The 20,086-nt window shown below is 35.1% G+C and overlaps 1 protein-coding gene across 4 annotated transcripts in view; it reads left to right on the top strand.

The window, feature by feature from the left end:
* The window catches only part of Dnajc13 (DnaJ heat shock protein family (Hsp40) member C13), a 117,930-nt gene that overhangs the window by 70,531 nt on the left and 27,313 nt on the right, over positions 1–20,086 (top strand). For all 4 annotated transcript variants that reach the window (XR_007344105.1, XM_015487058.2, XM_048794125.1 and 1 more), the window contains 13 exons: positions 417–571; positions 1,073–1,118; positions 2,868–3,022; positions 4,312–4,513; positions 6,027–6,142; positions 6,963–7,041; positions 8,519–8,654; positions 13,285–13,469; positions 13,873–13,947; positions 14,938–15,057; positions 16,362–16,541; positions 17,338–17,505; positions 18,825–18,938. Coding sequence is in view for 3 of the 4 variants with exons in the window: in XM_015487058.2 (XP_015342544.1) it covers positions 417–571; positions 1,073–1,118; positions 2,868–3,022; positions 4,312–4,513; positions 6,027–6,142; positions 6,963–7,041; positions 8,519–8,654; positions 13,285–13,469; positions 13,873–13,947; positions 14,938–15,057; positions 16,362–16,541; positions 17,338–17,505; positions 18,825–18,938 (1,731 nt within the window). In the remaining variant the exon portion in view is untranslated. The remainder of the gene's footprint in view (positions 1–416; positions 572–1,072; positions 1,119–2,867; positions 3,023–4,311; positions 4,514–6,026; positions 6,143–6,962; positions 7,042–8,518; positions 8,655–13,284; positions 13,470–13,872; positions 13,948–14,937; positions 15,058–16,361; positions 16,542–17,337; positions 17,506–18,824; positions 18,939–20,086) is intronic.

Genomic DNA, 20,086 nt, shown 5'->3' with positions numbered 1-20,086 from the left:
TATATATATATATATATATATGCATGCGTGTGTGTGCGCGCGCGCGCATTATTTATTTTAACCAGGGATTGAACCCAAAGGTGCTTAATCACTGAGCCACATCCCCAGCCCTTTTTTATATTTTACTTAGAGATAGGGTCTTGCTAAGTTGCTTAGGGTCTCAGCCTCCCGAGCCATTGAGATTACAGTTGTGCACCATAGTACCTGGCTAGAATAAATCATTTTTCAAATCTGACTTGAGTCTGGTAGATAAGCTTACTGAATTGTATGAATTTTTATAACTTACATAAGAAACAATAAACCTCAAGTTAGGATGTGTGTGTGTGTGTGTGTGTGTGTGTGTGTGTATAAAATGAATAATGATATTGCAATTTTTTTATAACTTATTAACCAGAACATTTTATTCCTGTCTTCAGTTACTGCTGACTTTTGACCCTATCCTTGTTGAGAAGGTTGCTATTTTGTTGTACCATATCATGCAAGATAACCCACAGTTACCTCGTCTTTATCTGAGTGGAGTGTTTTTCTTTATCATGATGTACACTGGTTCCAATGTGCTTCCTGTTGCTCGGTAAGAACTTTAAAGATAACTTATGTTAAACATTATCTGAATTAACCATAGGCAGATTTATGTATTGAACGTTATCATTACTTATCATTGTTTCAATTTTTTATCATAAAACTACATAGCTACACTAAAATTTGGAAAGTAGGATGGGGGAAAATTAGTCAGAATTGTACCACTTTATCACATCTAATATAAGAATTTTGTCATCTAGTATTTTAATATATATTTAATTAACTACATTCATATTATACATGCAGTTTTACATTTCGCTTTCTTACAAATACTCAGTAATATTCATATTGTTACATAGCCTTAATATGACCACACTTTAAAAGTCTTTCTAGCACATTTAAGTTCTTAATCAGAAATTGAATAATTTGGGAATATGGATTTATGAATTGTCTTTCTATTTTTAACCTATAAAAGATCAAATCTTTAGAAACCCAAGATCACTAAAACCAAATCAGTTCCTATATCTGACAAGTGATTTATTTTTCTTTCCAGGTTTTTGAAATACACACATACCAAACAGGCTTTCAAATCAGAGGAGGTAAGCCAATTTAACCTCTGAATACTTAATACTCGAGTAAGCTCCATAGTTTCCTGAATATTCTGCTTCTTAGGGTACTACAAGTACCTGAGGGAAGGCCTATTTTATTCATCCTTGTACATTCTTTGTGGTACCTTGCAGACAGAAACTAAGCTAAACTTTTTAAAGCTTTTTGAAAACATAAGCCTTTTGGACTTATATTGAAATTGCAGCTAGGAATTATATACTGATACCTCTGTGAATATAAGTTGTTCTCTTTAAGATTAATGATTTTTATAAATATTTCACTAAATACTTCAATCTCATATAGTTGGCTAAGATTCTTTTTGTTCAGATCCCAAGGCAGAAGAAGCACTCACTTTCTTTTTTGAAGTTTCTCAATTTTTCACATTTTCTCAAATGTTTGTTTAGGAGACTAATCAAGACTGTTACAACACTTTGACAGTAGGTACTAACCAAACTGTAGGATTTATAGAATAGCCATTGAAGCCCTAAAAATTAATCCATTTGTCTAATAATATAAAGTGATGCTCATGGCAGTATAATTCCCATAGCTTTGTGTAAATAAAAAAAATGAAAATTATAAAACAGGTTTTATAAAAATTGTCTGTAATGACACTACCTTAACATGGTATTAGGCATTTGGGGTATTCTCTCTTTTTCCTTTATTTCTGTGCAGTAGTACATGTGTAATCTTCAAATATTGTATGAGAAATTATACATACAATTTCACCTAAGTATTTTGAATAATTACAGCAGAATAGTATTTATAGCAAAATTCTGAATGCAGAAATTATCAGATAATAGAGAACAGAATGGGGCGGGGGTTGGGGTTGTGGCTCAGAGGTAGAGTGCTCACTTAGCCCGTGCATGGTCCTGGGTTCGATCTCCAGAAACACATAAAAATAAGAAAAATAAAGATATTGTGTCCAACTACAATTAAAAAGCAAATATATATAAAAAAACAGAATGAGCAGATTTTCACACAAAAGTTTAACAGATAGTGAATTTCTTTTATTAACAAAAACATGAAGATTTTTGTTGCCTAATTTATCTTTGTACTAAGTTGTAAAGCCATGTTTAAGTGTATTCCCCCATCTGTCCTATCCTGGAGAAGTAAAACATCTTAAACTTGCCTAGAAGGAGATAAAAAAGAAAATTTATAGTTTTAGAGTTTTCTTTTTATCAGGTAAATAAGAGTATAAATTTTTAGTTATGACAATTAGGATCATTAGCCTGACTCCATTTGGCCAGCCTGAAGATATGAACTTGTCAACACAGTTAATTATAATTAGTTTGAGTAGAAATTCTCCATCAAACTCCTAGTCACATTTCATGAGATGACCTCTTTAAAATCTTTAAGATCTTCTGAACTTGTTTGTGAAAACAGAAGCAGCAGATACACAGGAACTGTAGCCAACAATGTTATGCAAAATACCTGATGTCAGTCTTCAGGGGACCTTCCTTGTGTTGTTCACTACTGTTCCACAGGGTCACATGCTGTCCTGAACAGCATTGGCAGCTGATGTTGAGAAGGTTAAGACTGCAGCAAGGTGGGGGCTTCTCCATTTTACCTTGGAGCTCATGCCAAGTCAGTTTGCCCCACATGTTCAACTTCACATTTTGCTAAAGCATAAAAGCATTTTGTTGCAGTGTGTTCTTTCCTACAGTGCTCATTAATCATATTCGTTATCAGAAAATTGAAAGAGAACTTTAGTGTTTCTGACTACATTTTGTTTTGTTTTAAAGACAAAAGGACAAGATATTTTTCAGAGAAGTATACTTGGGCACATCCTACCTGAAGCAATGGTTTGTTACTTAGAAAATTATGAACCTGAAAAATTTTCCGAGACTTTTCTAGGAGAATTTGATACACCAGAAGCAATCTGGAGCAGTGAAATGAGGTAAATAATCAGTTATATTTTGTACTCAGAATCTTTGCTGCTGGTCATCTGGCTTGACTCCTGTTAAAAGAAATATTTCACTAGTTTGCTAACATAAAACAACAGTTAATTGTTGGTGCCAAATCAAGTGATAGGTTTTGACAAGGCCTTAAGCTTTTTGTTCTGACATGATTTGACAAAACTACTGTTACCTTAATAGAGCTTTATGTAAGAGTATGGCCTCCTACCACTAATGCTTCTTCAATCAATTGATATAGCTTGTAAGATTTTAGGCAGCAAACTGATAATATATATGTAGGAATAATTAGCAATAAAATCAAAACATATCTCTTGGATGCTTGGAAATAGGATTGTACTCCACTGATTATAAACTATGCCCACATAGAATGGATCAGACCAAAGATACTCAGCACAATTTGACCTTTATTGATGGGCTTGCATTGCTGAGTAATGGAATGCCATAGTTCGAGAAGCCTGTGGAAATGCAGAAAAAGGAAAGGCACAAAATTAGTTGGCAGTGACTAACTAGGCTCTGTCCAGGAAGGACTTGACAGTTCATAGGTCCAGGGTCAAGACTGCTTGTTTGTGGAGAAGCCCTTAGTGCTCTTTCCTTAGATGGCATGTGATCTGAGTTACTCACACCTCTCAAGCTAGCTTCATACTCCATGAACTGGTAATTATTGAACTCCTCGGGTAGAGTGACCTATCGACTTGTCTCATAGTGGCCACTAGTTTTAATGTATTCTGTATAGCATTCATATTTTCCACTGGGAAAAATACATATTATATGAATATGAATAAAGTAGCACAGTTTTGTTTGTGTAATATTTTTCTTCTGAGATTGGCTGAGTCCCCATCTAAAAGATGAATCTCTCTGTACATTGACCAAATCAATTTTCTACTTATCCTATTAACTTGTAGGAAGTTAATTAACATAAATACTATGTAATGAGCTTCTTTGGAATGATGGTAAGCTTGCCTTTCCTTTCTGAACCCTCATGCATGCAGACACCATGCCATTTGACCTTGTAGTGACTGATTTTTTTTAACAGGACTGAGCATATTGCTGATATTTATAGGTAAATAAGATAATTTTATTTCTATTGAGTATTTTTACACAATAAGATTAGAATACCTTAACTTACTTTGAGGCTATAATATTAGGCCAGTAATTGAGTTATTCTAGAGAAGATCCATGTAAGTATCTTTTATGCTGACCTATCTTAAGCTTCTCTTTAAAGTTTGATAATTTTATCAGAATGATTGAATGGAGGTTTCTATGATTGTAGGCGCCTCATGATAGAGAAGATTGCTGCCCATCTTGCTGATTTCACACCTCGTCTTCAGAGTAATACAAGAGCACTTTATCAATATTGTCCCATCCCAGTTATCAACTATCCACAGCTAGAAAATGAACTATTTTGTAATATTTATTACCTCAAACAACTTTGTGATACACTCCGATTTCCAGATTGGCCAATTAAAGACCCGGTAAGTTCAGTGTGTGCCTTCTGAAACCACACAAACAACCTCCTAACCCTTCTGAGTAGTTGTTTCACCTGTGATAAAAAAGAATATTAATATTAATTGACTTAATACTAAGGATAACTGACTTAATATTAACAGAATAACTTTGAGTGTGTTTAACATATTTGGGCAAATCTCAAACCAAAAGGTAATATTTTGAGGGAGTATTAAGAACTTTAGGATTTTGAACCAGTATAACAAAGACAGAACAAACTCCATGTGTATAACACAATAATGCTATAATAGTTTGGCGGAAGCTTACCTTTCTAGCAGATTGATCAAGCTCCTGGGTGTTGGAGTCAGAGTTCAGCTTGGCCATTGATAGCTCTGTTTAAAACGTTACCTTATTTCTCTAAGCTTCAGGTCTCATCTTCAAAATGGCAGTAATAGCTGGGCACAGTAGCATAAGCCTATAGTGCTAGTGACTCGGGAGGCTGAGACAGGAGGATTCCAAGTTCAAGGCCAGCCTTAGCAACTTAGCAAGACCCTGTCTAAAAAAACAAAAAGAACTGGGGATATAGGTCAGTGGTAATGCACCCCCATGTTCCATCCTCAGTATAAAAAAAAAAAAGTAAAAAATAAAATGGCAATAATAGTAATTGTAACAGTTGTCTCTGATGATGGTTGTGAAGATTGAGAATTCATTAAGCATAATTCTTGGCACACATAAATGACGGTAAATGTGACCTGATTATTTGTATAGCAGTAGGTGTTATCTGCCCATCCATGGTGTCCTTGGAACCCCATTAACCTGAGCCCTTGTAAATCTTTGGGGAGCCTAGAATAAAGTAGGCCTGGATGACATGTTGTTCTATTACTATAGCAGAAATTATATCATTATTATTACCATTATTATTAAAAGATTTCAGATCAATTGCCATTTTTGTACCTCAAGTCACTGCCTGTTCATGGTGCTTTAATAAAGATAAATAGACTCTGGAACTTGTTCAGGATTCAAAATGAAATGATACAAAACGTAAGGGCTTTTTATATAAGAATCAAATTTTCTGTAGCCTGTAAAGCACCTAGCTCTTTGGCATACAGTGTGCAGTAAATATTAGTGCATTTCTTCCCACTCAATAGCAGCTCCTTTGAGTGTGCTATCCTTTACATTTGTTCGAATGCCAGCATACCTGTGATTGTTACATCATCTTGAGAAGCATACTGCAGTATACTACTTTCGTATTTCAGAGTTTTCCATATTTTCTGAATGTTTCTTTAAACATTAAGGGTAAAAGCACAAATTGGCAGAGATTTAAAAATCACTTAAAAACAGAGGAAATAGCCTTGAAACAAATATATTGCTACCTAAATGTTACAATGGTAAGAAGATAGTTTTTAGTTATTTGTATTTAAGAAAGCTATTGATTGGATAGCCTAAAAATGATGATTTACATCAAGTATGTTATAACTTAAAAGTTATATTTGGTAATAGTTTTACGTTAGTCAATATAAACTTTAATCCTCTGTCTCTAAGGTCAAGCTTCTAAAAGATACGCTTGATGCCTGGAAGAAGGAAGTAGAAAAGAAGCCACCCATGATGTCAATAGATGATGCTTATGAAGTGCTTAATCTGCCTCAAGGACAGGGGATGTGAGTTGTTTTCAGTTATTACAATAATAAATGTCTGCCTTATCTTAAAATTCTAATATCAAAGGTGAAATTATATTTTAAACCAACCATTTTTTAATTTTTCTCTCTATTCTTTGACATACATAATTGGGATTAACTACAGACTTATGTGTGACTTTCACATATTACAGTTTATTAATATGTGAAATTGCATCCTTCTGTTCTTTCTGGTTTTTTATTAATTCAAATAATCTAGGCAGAGTACCTCACACTGTTATCTGAGATATGGTACTACTCACTCATATATTTGTTTTTCCCCTTTCTCTTGCAATTTGTTTTATGCATGAAGAAGAGATTTGATAGCAGTAGGCCCAGAACACTAAATGATGGATTAGAAAAGAATGCAGATTTATTTTAGTAATTTGTAGTAGACTAGAAATATTAGGGAAAAATGGTGTAAAGACATTTTCTTAAGTACAAACTAAAGTTTTTGTTCATTCTCAGCAATGTTAATATAGCAGCTTAAAGAAGAGTGAATTGGCATTTGGGACACTTTGGCAAATTAGTAGGTTTATAGAAATGTATTTTAGTTCATCAAACCCCAAATATGGTCTTATAATTTAAAGTGAATGATAACCTTACACAGGGAACTTTTAGGTTATATCTTTCACTTGTAAAGATAACATACAAGAAATAATTCTATTTAAGTCTTACGTAAGTTTAATTTGATGACTAATACATGATCACATAAAATTCCTGAATAGATTCTCAAAACATCACTATATGACTGTATAAACATTTTTTTCTCATACTTTATAAAAACAATTTTCCTGCTTAACAGGCATGATGAAAGCAAGATTAGAAAAGCCTACTTCAGACTTGCACAGAAGTACCACCCTGATAAGAATCCAGAAGGGAGGGTATGTGCTGCCTTTGGATTGTCTTTGGGTTTAGGGACTGACTTCCTTTTGCTCTGGTATTATTTAGGAGGAGATAAGTTATCTTTCATGCAAGAATCTGTCATAACAAATGCTCAGGGCATGTTTAATAAGCTTCAGCCCAAATACCTAGGTTTTCTGTGTGAATAGTTCTCCCTCAGTTAACCAAAGGAGTCTCCTTTTGACTCATAGCCTATGTGAAAATTTATTCTGTCTCCTTACCCATCTCTGTTTTGAGAATAAACTCTAATTGGCAATCACAAGAATAATTAAAAGTTGGAGTATAGTGGACTTTAATTCATTTATCAGTAATAATATTGCTTTCCAGATTGCTTTGAGTGATTTATGTAATTTTTTTAATATTTATTTTTATTTGTAATTGGACACAGTACTTTTATTTTATTTATTTTTATGTGTTTCTGAGGATCGAACCCAGTGCCTCACACGTGCTAGGCAACTGCTGTACCACTGGGCCACAACCCCAGCTTCTGTAATTTTTTCTAATGACATTCAACTGCATAGCATTCTAACTGAAGAAGCAGAAAATTTGGTTCAGATTTTAAATCATCTCCTGCCAGTATTCCTTGATCTCACCGTGTCCAATGAGAATTCATAAAAGATGAAGTCACTTAAGAACACTATAACTAGGGATTAATAATTTATTGCCAGAAGCTTGGGATAATTTCTACTGATTTCAAGTCAGTGGTTTTCATTAAAAACACAGTATTCCTGAACAGGAAGATTTGATATTGATAAGGTGTCACTTTTATATGTGTAAAACATTTTTTTATCCAAAGGCTGCGTGGGGGTGTTTTATTTTTGGGGAATTGTGCAGCAATTCAGATTTATATGAGAGAAAAAGAACAGTCATGACAGGAATAAAACTGAAAATCAATTGTTAAATTGCTATACTTATCAGATACTAAAACAACAATCAATATATAAATCAATGGGACATAATATAGATAGGGTATGGACTTGTGAGTCAGAAGCCTGGTATAATTAACTCTGCCACCAATTGACTTTGTGTTTCTAAGTAAATTACTTAATATCAGTGAGTCGTAATATCCTCATTTGAAAAATGAAGACTATAATTTACACACCTTACGTGGCTATTTTGAGAATAAAATAGTGGCATTTAGCTCAGTGCTTGGCATAATGCTCTATAAACAGTAGCTTAGTTTTCTAAATTAACTAAAATTCTAAGAGTTCAATATGAGAAATATGTTTTAAGTTCTTATTTGAAGAATTTTTAGCAAGTTTTATTGAGATCATTGGATAGTTTTTTAGAGGAAAAATAAATTTCACCTTAATAGTATATCATTTAGATTCCAGTTGGAATTAACTCCTTAATGTAAACAATAAAATAATAAAGTATTGGTAAATTATAAGCCATCTTTACCCTGTTGTGATTTGAGATCATCCAAGTTAAAATTTAATTACCTTTGGTTGTACATAGGATATGTTTGAAAAAGTAAATAAAGCATATGAATTTTTATGTACCAAATCAACAAAAATAGTGGATGGACCAGATCCAGAGAATATAATTTTAATTCTGAAGACACAGAGCATTCTCTTCAACCGTCATAAAGAAGGTAAGGCATCTGTTATCACAGATTTTGATTTATCACCCAACTAATCCTATCATTATTTTTTTTCTATAGTATATTCTGATAGATTTTAGAATTATTACTGCAAAAGATAATTGGAATCACTTTTTCTTTCTTGTACTGGGGATTGAACCCAGGAATCCTTTGTCATTGAGCTGTACCCCAACCCTTTTTTAGAATTTTGAAAATTCTAAAAAGGGTCTTATTAAGTTGCCCAGGCAGCCTCAAACTTGGATCCTTCTGCCTCAGGCTCTAGAGGAGCTTTGATAACAGGTGTGCAACACCACGCCTGGCTGTGGAATCACATTGATATGGGAAGAGTAGTTTTCTAAAGGAAGACCCAAAGTGATGTTTTTTTCCTACCTTCCTCTTCTTACTGTGGGTTTTTTGTTTTGTTTTGTTTTTTGTGGGTTTTGGTTTTTTTTTTTTTTTCTTCCATTTCCAGCAAGTTTTCATTATTCCTTCCTGAGTGACATTTCCATTCCATGAAACTACATGGTTAGTTTTTATGTTTAGCCATGTAGCAGCAAACATATTAAATCTAAAATATTAAATGGAATTTAGAGTTGAAGGATCATTTAATGTTCTTCTTAAATTACATATAAAAGTTTGACTTTACTAACTCCAAAAGGCTCAGAAGGTTGAAAACACTAAAAGATGCACAGGACCAACTTGAACAGTTTCTTCTACTTTCTAAAAACCCAACTTCTGTTATCCCAACAAAGTATTAAATGTTTTCAACATACTCCTGGCTTTCTGGACTGCTACCATTAGAGCTACTTAGATATTAAGGACAAAGAGCAAATGTACTCCTTGCCCTTGGCTCATTACCATACAGCCATCGAAACCTTAAGTCAGACACCAAACAAGCCTCATCTATTCGCTCTCAAACAGTACTAAGCACACATTAGAACCAGGTACTTTCACTTAACTCATGAGACAATTTCCTAAAGTCCACTCCTAAAAGCAGTCAATAAAACTAGTTCCTTTTATTGTTCTAGTGAGCCAGCCTGACACTTTCTTCTTGGAGCTGTGTCTCCGTTCTCAGGTGGAAGCCTTCCTAATAAAGGCTCTGCCTATATATTTGTATTTGCATGACTCTGTTTCATTTCAGATTGTGAAGTTAAAGTTGGCAGTGTCCAGCATCACTGCCACATGGCCTTGCAAACATGTTAAATAATCCTACACCCTGAAATCACACCTACTTCACAGATACCAGTGTTTTTCAAACTGTCGCAGGGGACAAGAAGATCTTGAGAGAGATGAAAGGAATGAGAGATGTAAAAAGATGTACAGGACCACTTGAATAGTTTCTATTGCTTTCTAAAAACCTGAACAACCTGAGTTGGGTTTGATATAGCAGATGCACATTGGCTTGGGAACTGAAGTTGGCTTACAGAACAAAGTGGGAGACTCATTTGCTATAGGATGATGCTGGAAGAGAAGGAAGAGGGTGTTGGAGTGTTGAGTAATTGAAGACCAGATGGAGTAGTAATTTAAGTATTGGAGGGGACAGCCCAAGGATCTAGAAATCGATCATTAAGGAGAGCAATGATTAATGGATTCACTCTTGGTATATGAATTGAACTCTATATAAAATATTTTAGTAATATGGCACTCACCAGCATGCATAATCAGTTTAGAAGTTCTCTTTAAAACCACTTGATTTATTTTTCCTTTTTTAAAATATTTTTTTAGTTGTAGATAGACACAATATCTATTTATTTATTTTTATGTGATGCTGAGGATCGAACCCAGTGCCTCACACATGCGAGGCAAGCGCTCTACCACTGAGCCACAACCCCAGCCCCACTTGATTTAATGGCTGATAACTATATTAGCCACAAATTATTGTGACTCAGCACTAGTTTGCCTGTTGTCAAGGCTGTCTTCCATTCTTCCCATGGGGGAGCTTATACCCAGTAAGTTCTGGGTGGGGGTTCTAATTAATTCACAGTTCTTTCTTACCAAATATATGGATGTATGTATCTATATATGTTATAATAGGAAAACAGGATCATTTATAAAGGGCACTTTTTGCTTTTTTTTTTAATTTAAGCCATCTAAAAATGAGTTAATTTAAGACAGATTATTGCTCAGCTTTAAAAGGCAAAAGGCTTTATGTTGATTTCAAATGGAAGAACAGAAGTACTTATAAAATTATGGCAAATTTATTGGCATGGTCCTGTCTAATAGATTAGCTTTTTGAAAAGCAATAATTGTGCACCTGTGTGTGATAACTTTTGCCTTCAAATCTGCTTATCAAAACATGGAATTAAGGTGGGTGTAGTGGTGAGTGCCTGTAATCCTAATGATTCTGGAACTGAGGCAGGAGAATCACAAGTTCCAGACCTGCTTCAGCAACTTAAAAAAGTAATAAATAAAAAGAGCTGGGGATGCAGCTCAGTTGCAAAGTGCCCTTGGGTTCAATCCCCACTACCAAAAAGACCCCAAAACAAAATAAAAAATGGAATTAGCTAAGTAAGAATTTTGTTTTATATTATAGTAACAGATTATATTTAGTATTTTCAAATGTTTATGATAATTGATTTAAAAAAAAGAAAAGTACACTTGTTATTCAGAAAGCAGAATATAAAATACAAATAAAATATCAGTCTTTTTTTAAAGAGGTGTTTATCATGAATGTTAATGCAGGTTTTTTGGTGTATTTTTGTTGCTATCTGTGATTAGGTTTAAAAGATCACATGGGTAAAAGAAAGTAGGTATTGTACAAAGTATCACAACAACTATATGGCAACCTCCTTCACCCATTGACGTGGCCTCTGGTAGCAGCAGCTTCTGTTTCTGCCACATCTCTCTCCTCTTCTTCCCTCCTCACCAGATCCTAGAGTTGCCTGCTTTACTCACTGCCGCCACAGCTCTTGAGTGGGCAGGAGGGCAGCAGTATTGGGGTCATTGATGCTAAGTTGGGCTGGGGCCACAATTTCACTAACAGGTTAGGCTATACTAATGCTCAGTTCAGTAAGCTCATGTGCTTATACCTCACCATCCACAGTGACCAAGAAGGTGGCAATGTAAGTGCCCACACCAACCACTTGGTGGGCAGTGCCCTTTCAGACCTTTAACCATTCTTTGCACCAGCTGAATAGGCTAGCAGGGCCTCTACAAGGACTAGTGAATCAGGAAGTACTTGTCTGGCTAACACAACTGCAGAAGGAAGTTGGCAGAGATGTGTCAGACGAAAGAACTACAATTGGAGCACACTCAATTCAGGACGGCTTGTCCTAGACTGTGGCCATGTAGTACTAAGGAAGACAAATCCACAATATTCCATTCAGTGAGAGTTTGCTCTGAAACACTTGCCTAATGACCCTGTGTTCAAACTTGTTGCTCAGTTGTACAAGATCGTGCCCACTATCCTTTTGGAGCAGGGAAAGGCCAAGAATCCTTGGCCAAATATAGATGCTTACATTGGGGTGCTGCTCCAGTACTATGGCATGATGGAGATGAATTACTACATGGTCCTCATTGGGACGTCATGGGCACTGGGTGTGCTGGCACAGTTCATCTGGAGCCAAGCCCTAGGCTTCCCTTTAGAAAGGCCCAAACCAAACAAATGGTTTGATGAAGTTTGTGGACTCTAAGTCAGGGTAAAACTGGAGACTGGGGGAAACTGACAACCAGAAGATGAGGAAGCTTTAAAGTATACTTTTGTCTCAGGGGTCCTTTAGGATTCAAGACTAAAGTTTATCTGAGACACTGAAAATACATTTGAAGTTAAAATATAAATTAAGACTTTAAAAGATTTTTTAAAAAACTATATGCGAAGTGAAACCAGATTTAGAGATGCTGCAATTGTACCTTCACAGCAGGGAATCTCTGCAACAGACAAAACCTGATTCTCCATTGATATAGTCAATAGCAGGATCTGTGCTGTAGCTCTGTAGTGATGCAGCAGAGCCCAGCCAGTGACTTCTTTCTGGGTTCTCATCTCTCAGATTCAAAAAAATGAAACCCACAGACAACAGAGAGTAAGAGTAAAGGCGTGGGATTTATTCAAGTGAGAAGAAAAGAAATGAGGTGGGGGTGGGGATAGCAGGTTGTCAACTAAGTATGCTAGTCTAGGAATTAATATAGTTACCAGGCAGAGTCATTGATCACTATCTATGCTAAACAGATATTGGAAAAGCGCCAAGGCTATTGGTCTGTACCTGTATAAAAGAGGTATTGGAAAATTGAGTCTGTAGCCTTCACTCAGATCTGGCCTGTGGCCTGCTCCCTGCTCCCTTTTCCCTTTTCCTGTTGCTCCAGAACAAACAAGTTGGCTGGAATGTTTGGAATATTTCTACAGGTTAATTTCATTGAGTGGTCTTTGCATTTTAAAAAGGCTTTGGGGGGGCCCATTGCCTGCCTGTGTTAATATCTATCCTATCTTGTTCAAAAGTATGATTAATTTTCCAAAAAAATATTATTTAATTTCTTGTATAGACTGAAGTTAGGAGATCTTTAAGATGTTGAATATTTTCTTTCTTTCTTTCTTTTTTTTTTTTAGGCAACACAATTGAACATGGTGTCAGCATCAACTTGAAACCATTACATGATTAGTTTTTGTTGTGTTTTTTATTTTCCCAGTACTAACTTTTGGTTATTTCAGATTTACAGCCTTATAAATATGCAGGGTACCCCATGCTAATTAGGACTATAACAATGGAAACTTCAGATGACTTCCTTTTCTCGAAAGAATCACCATTATTGCCTGCAGCTGCAGAGTTAGCTTTTCACACCGTCAACTGTTCAGCCCTCAATGCTGAAGAGCTCAGAAGGGAGAATGGGATAGAGGTAATATGAATAGCCTTTGGGCTTATCTTTAAGCTAATTAAGGAAAATTAAATGACGCATGACAAAGAGAATTCACCCAGTACAAATGCAGTTGATATGGTTTCTCCTTTAATTTATTCTCTATATTCTAGTACCAAAATTAAGAGTAAAAATGGAGCTTTAGTTCTTAATGTGAATTTGAGGATACTGTGTTCAAAATTGGTAAAAGGAACTGTTGCTTACAAAGTAGCTTATGGGAATTCTTAAAAGGGACAGAACTTTGAGGAGTCCTTGATAGTTTATTTAACATGTTAATTTAGTTACCAGATAGCTAACACTAAAAAGTTGTCTTATTCCTGCTAGAAAATGCTTTTCAGATTTAAAGTCAAAATGAAGAGTTAATGGCTCATTTCTTTCTCTGCAGGTATTACAGGAGGCATTCAGTCGTTGTGTAGCTGTCCTGAATCGATCTAGTAAACCAAGTGACATGTCAGTACAGGTAAGGCTAAAACTCTGGCTTCAAGAAAGTTATACTAGTAATGCTTCAAACCTTAATATATATGAGAATAAATTAGAGGGCTCATTAAAACACAGTTTTCTGGCTTCTAGTCTTGTTCCAGGGTGAGGCCTGAGAATATGCTTTTCTAACAAGTTTCCAGGTGGTGTTGCTGCTGCTGCTAATTTGTGCATCATACTTTAAGAAGCATTGTACTATTGTAGTGTACTGGTCTAATTTTTTTCTTTCTTAGAGTATTTTGAACCCTATGTCTCCATTACCAGCTTAAAATATTTGTCGTTTCTTTCATTCTTGTTTTATCTATCTCCCCTGCCCTTTCCCTAATTTCCTTCTTTACCTCTCCTCCATCCCTAGCATTTTATTTGGCTATTCAACAATAGTTGAATTCTTTGACAGAAAATTCATCAAGAATTCATTATGATTGTAGAACTGTTCTTTTTATGTGGCCCTTTGCTTATGCTAGCAAAATTTAAAATATAAAACAGTTGAGTACTGGTTTTTTCCTCTTTATTGAAGGGTATTATATAAAAATTGTGATATTCTACCATGCAAATAAACTGAATAAAAATACCTTGATTTAGGACAAGGAAACTTTTCTTACAAAGGTTCAGAGAGTAAATAAATATTTGAAGATTTCATACTTTACCCAGTCTCTGTTAGATATTTTTTTGTGGTTTTTTAATAACTCACTAAAAATTCAAAAACTATTCTTAGGTTATTGGTGGTACAGAAACAAGCCAGGTTGATTTTTGCCATGTTTTTCATTGTAGCCACGGTTTTCCAACTTCTGCATCTATGAGAAATCTGAATTAGAAAGACTCATGATACAATAGAAATGTTCTGTTTAATTTTGGAACATCATTATACACCATTAAGCATTATTCACAAATCTCTTCTGATTTGATTTCTACTGTCTTAAATAAGGGATGCACATGTGACTCTCCTTTTTTTGCTCTGTGTTGTTGTCTGTAGGTGTGTGGACACATAAGTAAGTGCTATAGTGTGGCTGCTCAATTTGAAGAATGCCGAGAGAAGATCACAGAAATGCCTAGCATCATCAAGGATCTCTGTCGAGTACTATATTTTGGCAAGGTAGAGTTCCTAATGATCTCTGGGTACAGTCAGTAATGAATTTTCTTTTCAAATAGCTTATCCCCGATTTTATAAGTAGGTTGTTATCTCAGCATTATTTACAAATAGTTTGCAACTCAAAACATTGTTCATAGAAATTATACTATATATGAAGGCTTTGACCCGGTGCTGTGACACAATTTTTATTTCTTTAATATTGAATTTGAACCCAAATCCATTTCGATTGATGCTAAATTAATGGAAAGCAAAAACTTCAACTTTCCAGAGCCTCCAAATGATAAACTGTGTTTTAAGATACCTAAGTTTATTAATCCCAGCAGCTAGGGAGGCTGAGGCAGGAGGATCACAAGTTCAAAGCCAGCCTCACCTAAAGCAAGGCACCAAGCAACTCGATGAGACCCTGTCTCAAAATAAAATACAAAATAGGGCTGGGGATGTGGCTCAGTGGTCAAGTGCCCCAAGTTCAAACCCTGGTACCAAAAAAAAAAAAAGGAGGTAGGCCTTTATTCCTAGCAGGCCCACAAAAACTAAGGCTCAAGTGACATATGTAAAGGAAGTGAGTTTCACCTAATTTCCAACAGAGAGAAGGAGAAAAGGCCGAACTGAATAAATCTAATAAAAATAAAGGACCATATAAAGCCTAAACTTAGGGTTCATTCGCTGCTTAATGAGAAAGGCTGTAGACATCTGAGAGCATATGGTTCCTTCCCAATCTAAAACTGCTGAGGGAAGTGGCTGAGAGGAGACACAGTTGGTGACGGAGAAGTAGAAAGGGACTTCTTAGATACTGGGTAAGTTGTGTTTAATAGAACAGGATGGAGGTGGGAGATCATGGACTAAAGTATGTAGAAGTTAGAGCTTAATGAAACTACCGCCTCACCTCTATCTACTTGGTGTCCTTAGAAATAGTATGAATACAAACTCTGATAAAATCAAGTTAAATGCTTGTATCTACACAAAATGTTATCATTGTATGAAGATCACCAGTGGGGAGTTACTGTTGATGCCTTAGCCCACTTTTTAAAACATTAAAAATAGTAGAAATAGGGAAAAGTATATTCCCAAATCTGTGGACACTAGTCTCAAAGATGGTAACTCTATCTCATCATGAGGTCACTTTTTATTTTAGACTTAAAAGACTGTATATAGTATTGTTTTAAATGGAAGTTGAAAATACAGGCAGAGGCAAATATTTTGGAAAATAAAATATAGCTAGTTTGACATACATTCACAACCAATTTCTCTTGGGAGTTTTTGTTGTTATTTTTTTAACCTGTGACTTAATTCTGTATTCTTATTTTCAGAGTATTCCACGGGTGGCTGCTCTTGCTGTAGAATGTGTCAGTTCTTTTGCTGTGGATTTCTGGCTACAGACACACCTCTTTCAGGCTGGAATTTTGTGGTATCTGCTTGGTTATCTATTTAATTATGACTATACACTAGAAGAGAGTGGTATTCAGAAAAGTGAAGAAACAAACCAGCAGGTAACTTTTATTGCTTTAGTATTGAATTTGAACCCATATCCATTTAGGTTGATGCTAAATTAATGGAAAGCAAAACTTCAGCTCTCCAGAGCCTCCAGGTGATATACTATGTGTTAAGATAACTAAGTTTATTGTTTTTTAAGCCCCAAAACTTTTTCTCTTGACAGCTTATATTTGAAGGATTTGAGGCAAGGGAATTTGCAGTAGCATTTTTAGACACAATTTAATATTTTTCTTAATTACTCAGAATCAACTTTGTGACTTGAAATTTGAGTTTATATAATAGAAATGCAGTGACATATCAGGCTTTTGGGGCTAGCTTTCCCACAGACACTTGAATACTTGTCTGATTTTTATAGATATTTTTGTGTTTGTCCTAAGTGTTGTCATTTATTGCTCATATTGTCAGCATGTGCCTGCCCCACTATACTTCCAAATGTGAGTCTGTAAATATTGCATAGATACAAATGCGTACATAGATTCTGAAGGTCTTTCCTGTAAATTAAAAAAATAAAAATAAAAAACTCTAATGCAAAAGCTTTATCATGTCAGCGTTGGCATTCTTGCGCCTTTTTATTGTTGGCTTTCTCCTCCTTAAAAAGGTCCCCTATGGGGCCTGGGGACATAACTCGGTTGGTAGAGTGCTTACCTTGCGTGCACAAGGCCCTGGGTTCAATCCCCAGTGCCACAAAAAAAAAAAAAAAAAATTCCCTATGATTTTGATTCCATGAAGTTTCTATGTTACCTATGTAAGAAAACAGATCTTCTTTAATGTGTCAATTTTTTTTAATAACAGGAAGTAGCCAACAGCCTTGCCAAACTGAGTGTCCATGCTCTGAGTCGTCTTGGAGGGTATTTGCCTGAAGAACAAGCAACCCCAGAAAATCCAACTGTAAGGAAGAGTTTAGCTGGCATGCTGACACCCTACGTTGCTAGAAAGCTTGCTGTCATTAGTGCTACTGAGGTATGTGCTTCAGAAGTAGCCTGAGTTTTTATGAATAGTTTGATCGTTTAAGTAGCAAAGGAGCATAGTAATATTGCTTATTCTAATGAACCCTGAATTTGGAAATTTTCACATGCTTATTCTCTCAGCCGAGAAAGTTAATTTGTTTTGGATTGATGATAATGATAACAGCTCTTCAGTTCAAGTCTCTACAAATATAAATTAACTTTATGTTTCCCAGCTGTGGATCCCACCATAATTCTTAGCAACCTTGAGTCACAAAGGGACAGAACAAGAAAGTGAATTTGGAATGATGTTTCACAGTGGGCAGAGTACTGGAAATCAAGGGATGAAATGTGTTTTTAGCTGTTTCTTTTAAGCCATAGCCTATTCCCACTTAAGGTTGAAATCCAGACAGTAAATAGATAAGTCATACCTATATACATGTGCATGCACAAGGATGAGATGACTTTATATTAGATGGAGGTTATATCCTCTCTGCTTAGTCATAGCACAAAGCTCAGTAAATGTAAAATGTAGAAGATTTTCATTTGGGCATGTAAGGATGTGTCAAATATCTATCTCTGTTTACACTAAACATTGAGGAGAGCTAAACAAAGTGAAAGCACCTTGGATGGCTAAGCAATCACCATCTATGTCTGCTGAACTCCTTAATGTAGCTTTGAATCAGGGTATAGCCAAGAAAATCTGGACCAACTTTGTCACTCATAAATATTTCCCTTCATAAGGGTACACTTCAACCCAGGCATGGTGGTACACACCTGTAATCCCAATGGCTCAGGAGACTAAGGCAGGAGGATTACAAGTTCAAAGACAGACTCAGCAACTTAGGCTAAGTATAAAATAATGGTGTGCTTCCTAAAGACTTAGATTTTGTTTTCAAATATATAAAGGTAGTATAGTTTGATTTCTTTTTTAATATTTACTGTGTGATTATTAAATACTATAATACAAAATGTTGAGTTTTCACCATAGCAAAACAAATGTTAAAGATGTTGAAATCAGACTCAAACTTGAATCCCAGTTCATCACTTACTGGTTGTGAGACCTGTGATAAGTAATTTGGTCTTTCACAATCTTGGTTTTTTCTCAGCTGCAATACTTGTTAGAGTTACTGGGCTGCTTCTTGAAATCCATTGTATTTAATGTATCTTGATTGTTTAAGTAGCAAAGGAGCACAGTAATATTGCTTATTCTAATGAACCCTGAATTTGGAAATTTTAGACATTAAAAACAAGTCATAACTTCAGTCATTTTATTTTAATGGTAATGTTACAAAATGGTCATGTTACAAAAAATGATTATGTTCTATCTCCTAGATTCTGAAGATGCTTAACAGCAACACAGAAAACCCCTATTTGATATGGAACAACTCTACAAGAGCAGAACTACTAGAATTTCTTGAATCACAACAAGAAAACATGATTAAAAAAGTATGCTATTGTTTTATTAATATCTTGGGTAATTTATTCTTGGAATCTTGGAATTTCTTGGAATCCCAGAAAGTCTGTAACGGTATTGATGAACCAGAAATGCACAGTTTATCAGTTGGGTGTTAATCAAGGCAATGTTTTTTTTTGTCACCTATAGCTCATTTAAGAACAGCATCTGTTGTTTAAAATAATACTTTGTTGATAGTACTACTTTCTATTTAATCAGTTTTTGTACCCAAAGGCCTTACTTTAATTGTTCACATGATCCTCTTTTCTCCAGTAAATGCAAGTTGCTTTACACTGTCAAATGAAAATTTCTCCTACCATCCTACCTTCCAGTGAAGAAGCTAGTTAACCATGAGGTTGGGGGGCAGGCAGTGGCATGGAAAATAAGGAGGTACCCTAGATGATTGGATATTGATGGTTTGAAGACCATTATATTTGTAGTTATGGAGTTTTTATTAGAGCAATCATTACTCTTACATCCTAAATAACTCAGAATTTGTTGATCTTTTTTTTTTTTAACTCATTCAGTGATAGTTACATAGGATTTTTTTATAAAGTTTTTGAGAATTACAGAGCTAGTGAGAGCAAGTCTCACATTTCTACATCATCTCCTCTTTTTTTCAGAATGCACTTTATAATAAATTGTCTTTGTTAGCATTTTATAATCCATTCTATACTTTTACATGTTATTTTAGTATGACCTAACTTCCTTGTGATTTCAACCTACATCTTCATGGGAACTTTTTTCCCCCCCATTCCTTTTTTCTTTTTTTCTTTTCGTTAAATGGAACCTATTCTTGATTTTGTAAGCTCTATTATATCACTGTCTCTTTGTATTCAGAAACTGTTTTCCAACACTTTCATTTAATGTGTTCCTTCCTTATACCCAATCCAGAAGTATTCATTTCTCAGCTTTATTCCTATATAGCTTGATAGGCCAAATGTCTGCTGAATAGAGAGAGAAGATTAAAATGTTGTGTATGCTTTGTAAACTCTAGCCGTAAGACACTTTGTTGGTCATCTCTGTGATCTTTTGAAATTTTTAAATGATTTCATTTAATCTTTCAACTAAAAATTATAATTCTGTTCCAATTCCAGAGTTATAGTGTTCGGTGTAAACATTAATATTGCATTGAGTGCTG

Source organism: Marmota marmota, unplaced genomic scaffold (assembly GCF_001458135.2).
Source record: "Marmota marmota marmota unplaced genomic scaffold, marMar, whole genome shotgun sequence".
Classification (NCBI taxonomy): Eukaryota; Metazoa; Chordata; class Mammalia; order Rodentia; family Sciuridae; genus Marmota; species Marmota marmota.
This window is presented reverse-complemented; position numbering and strand designations above follow the sequence as displayed.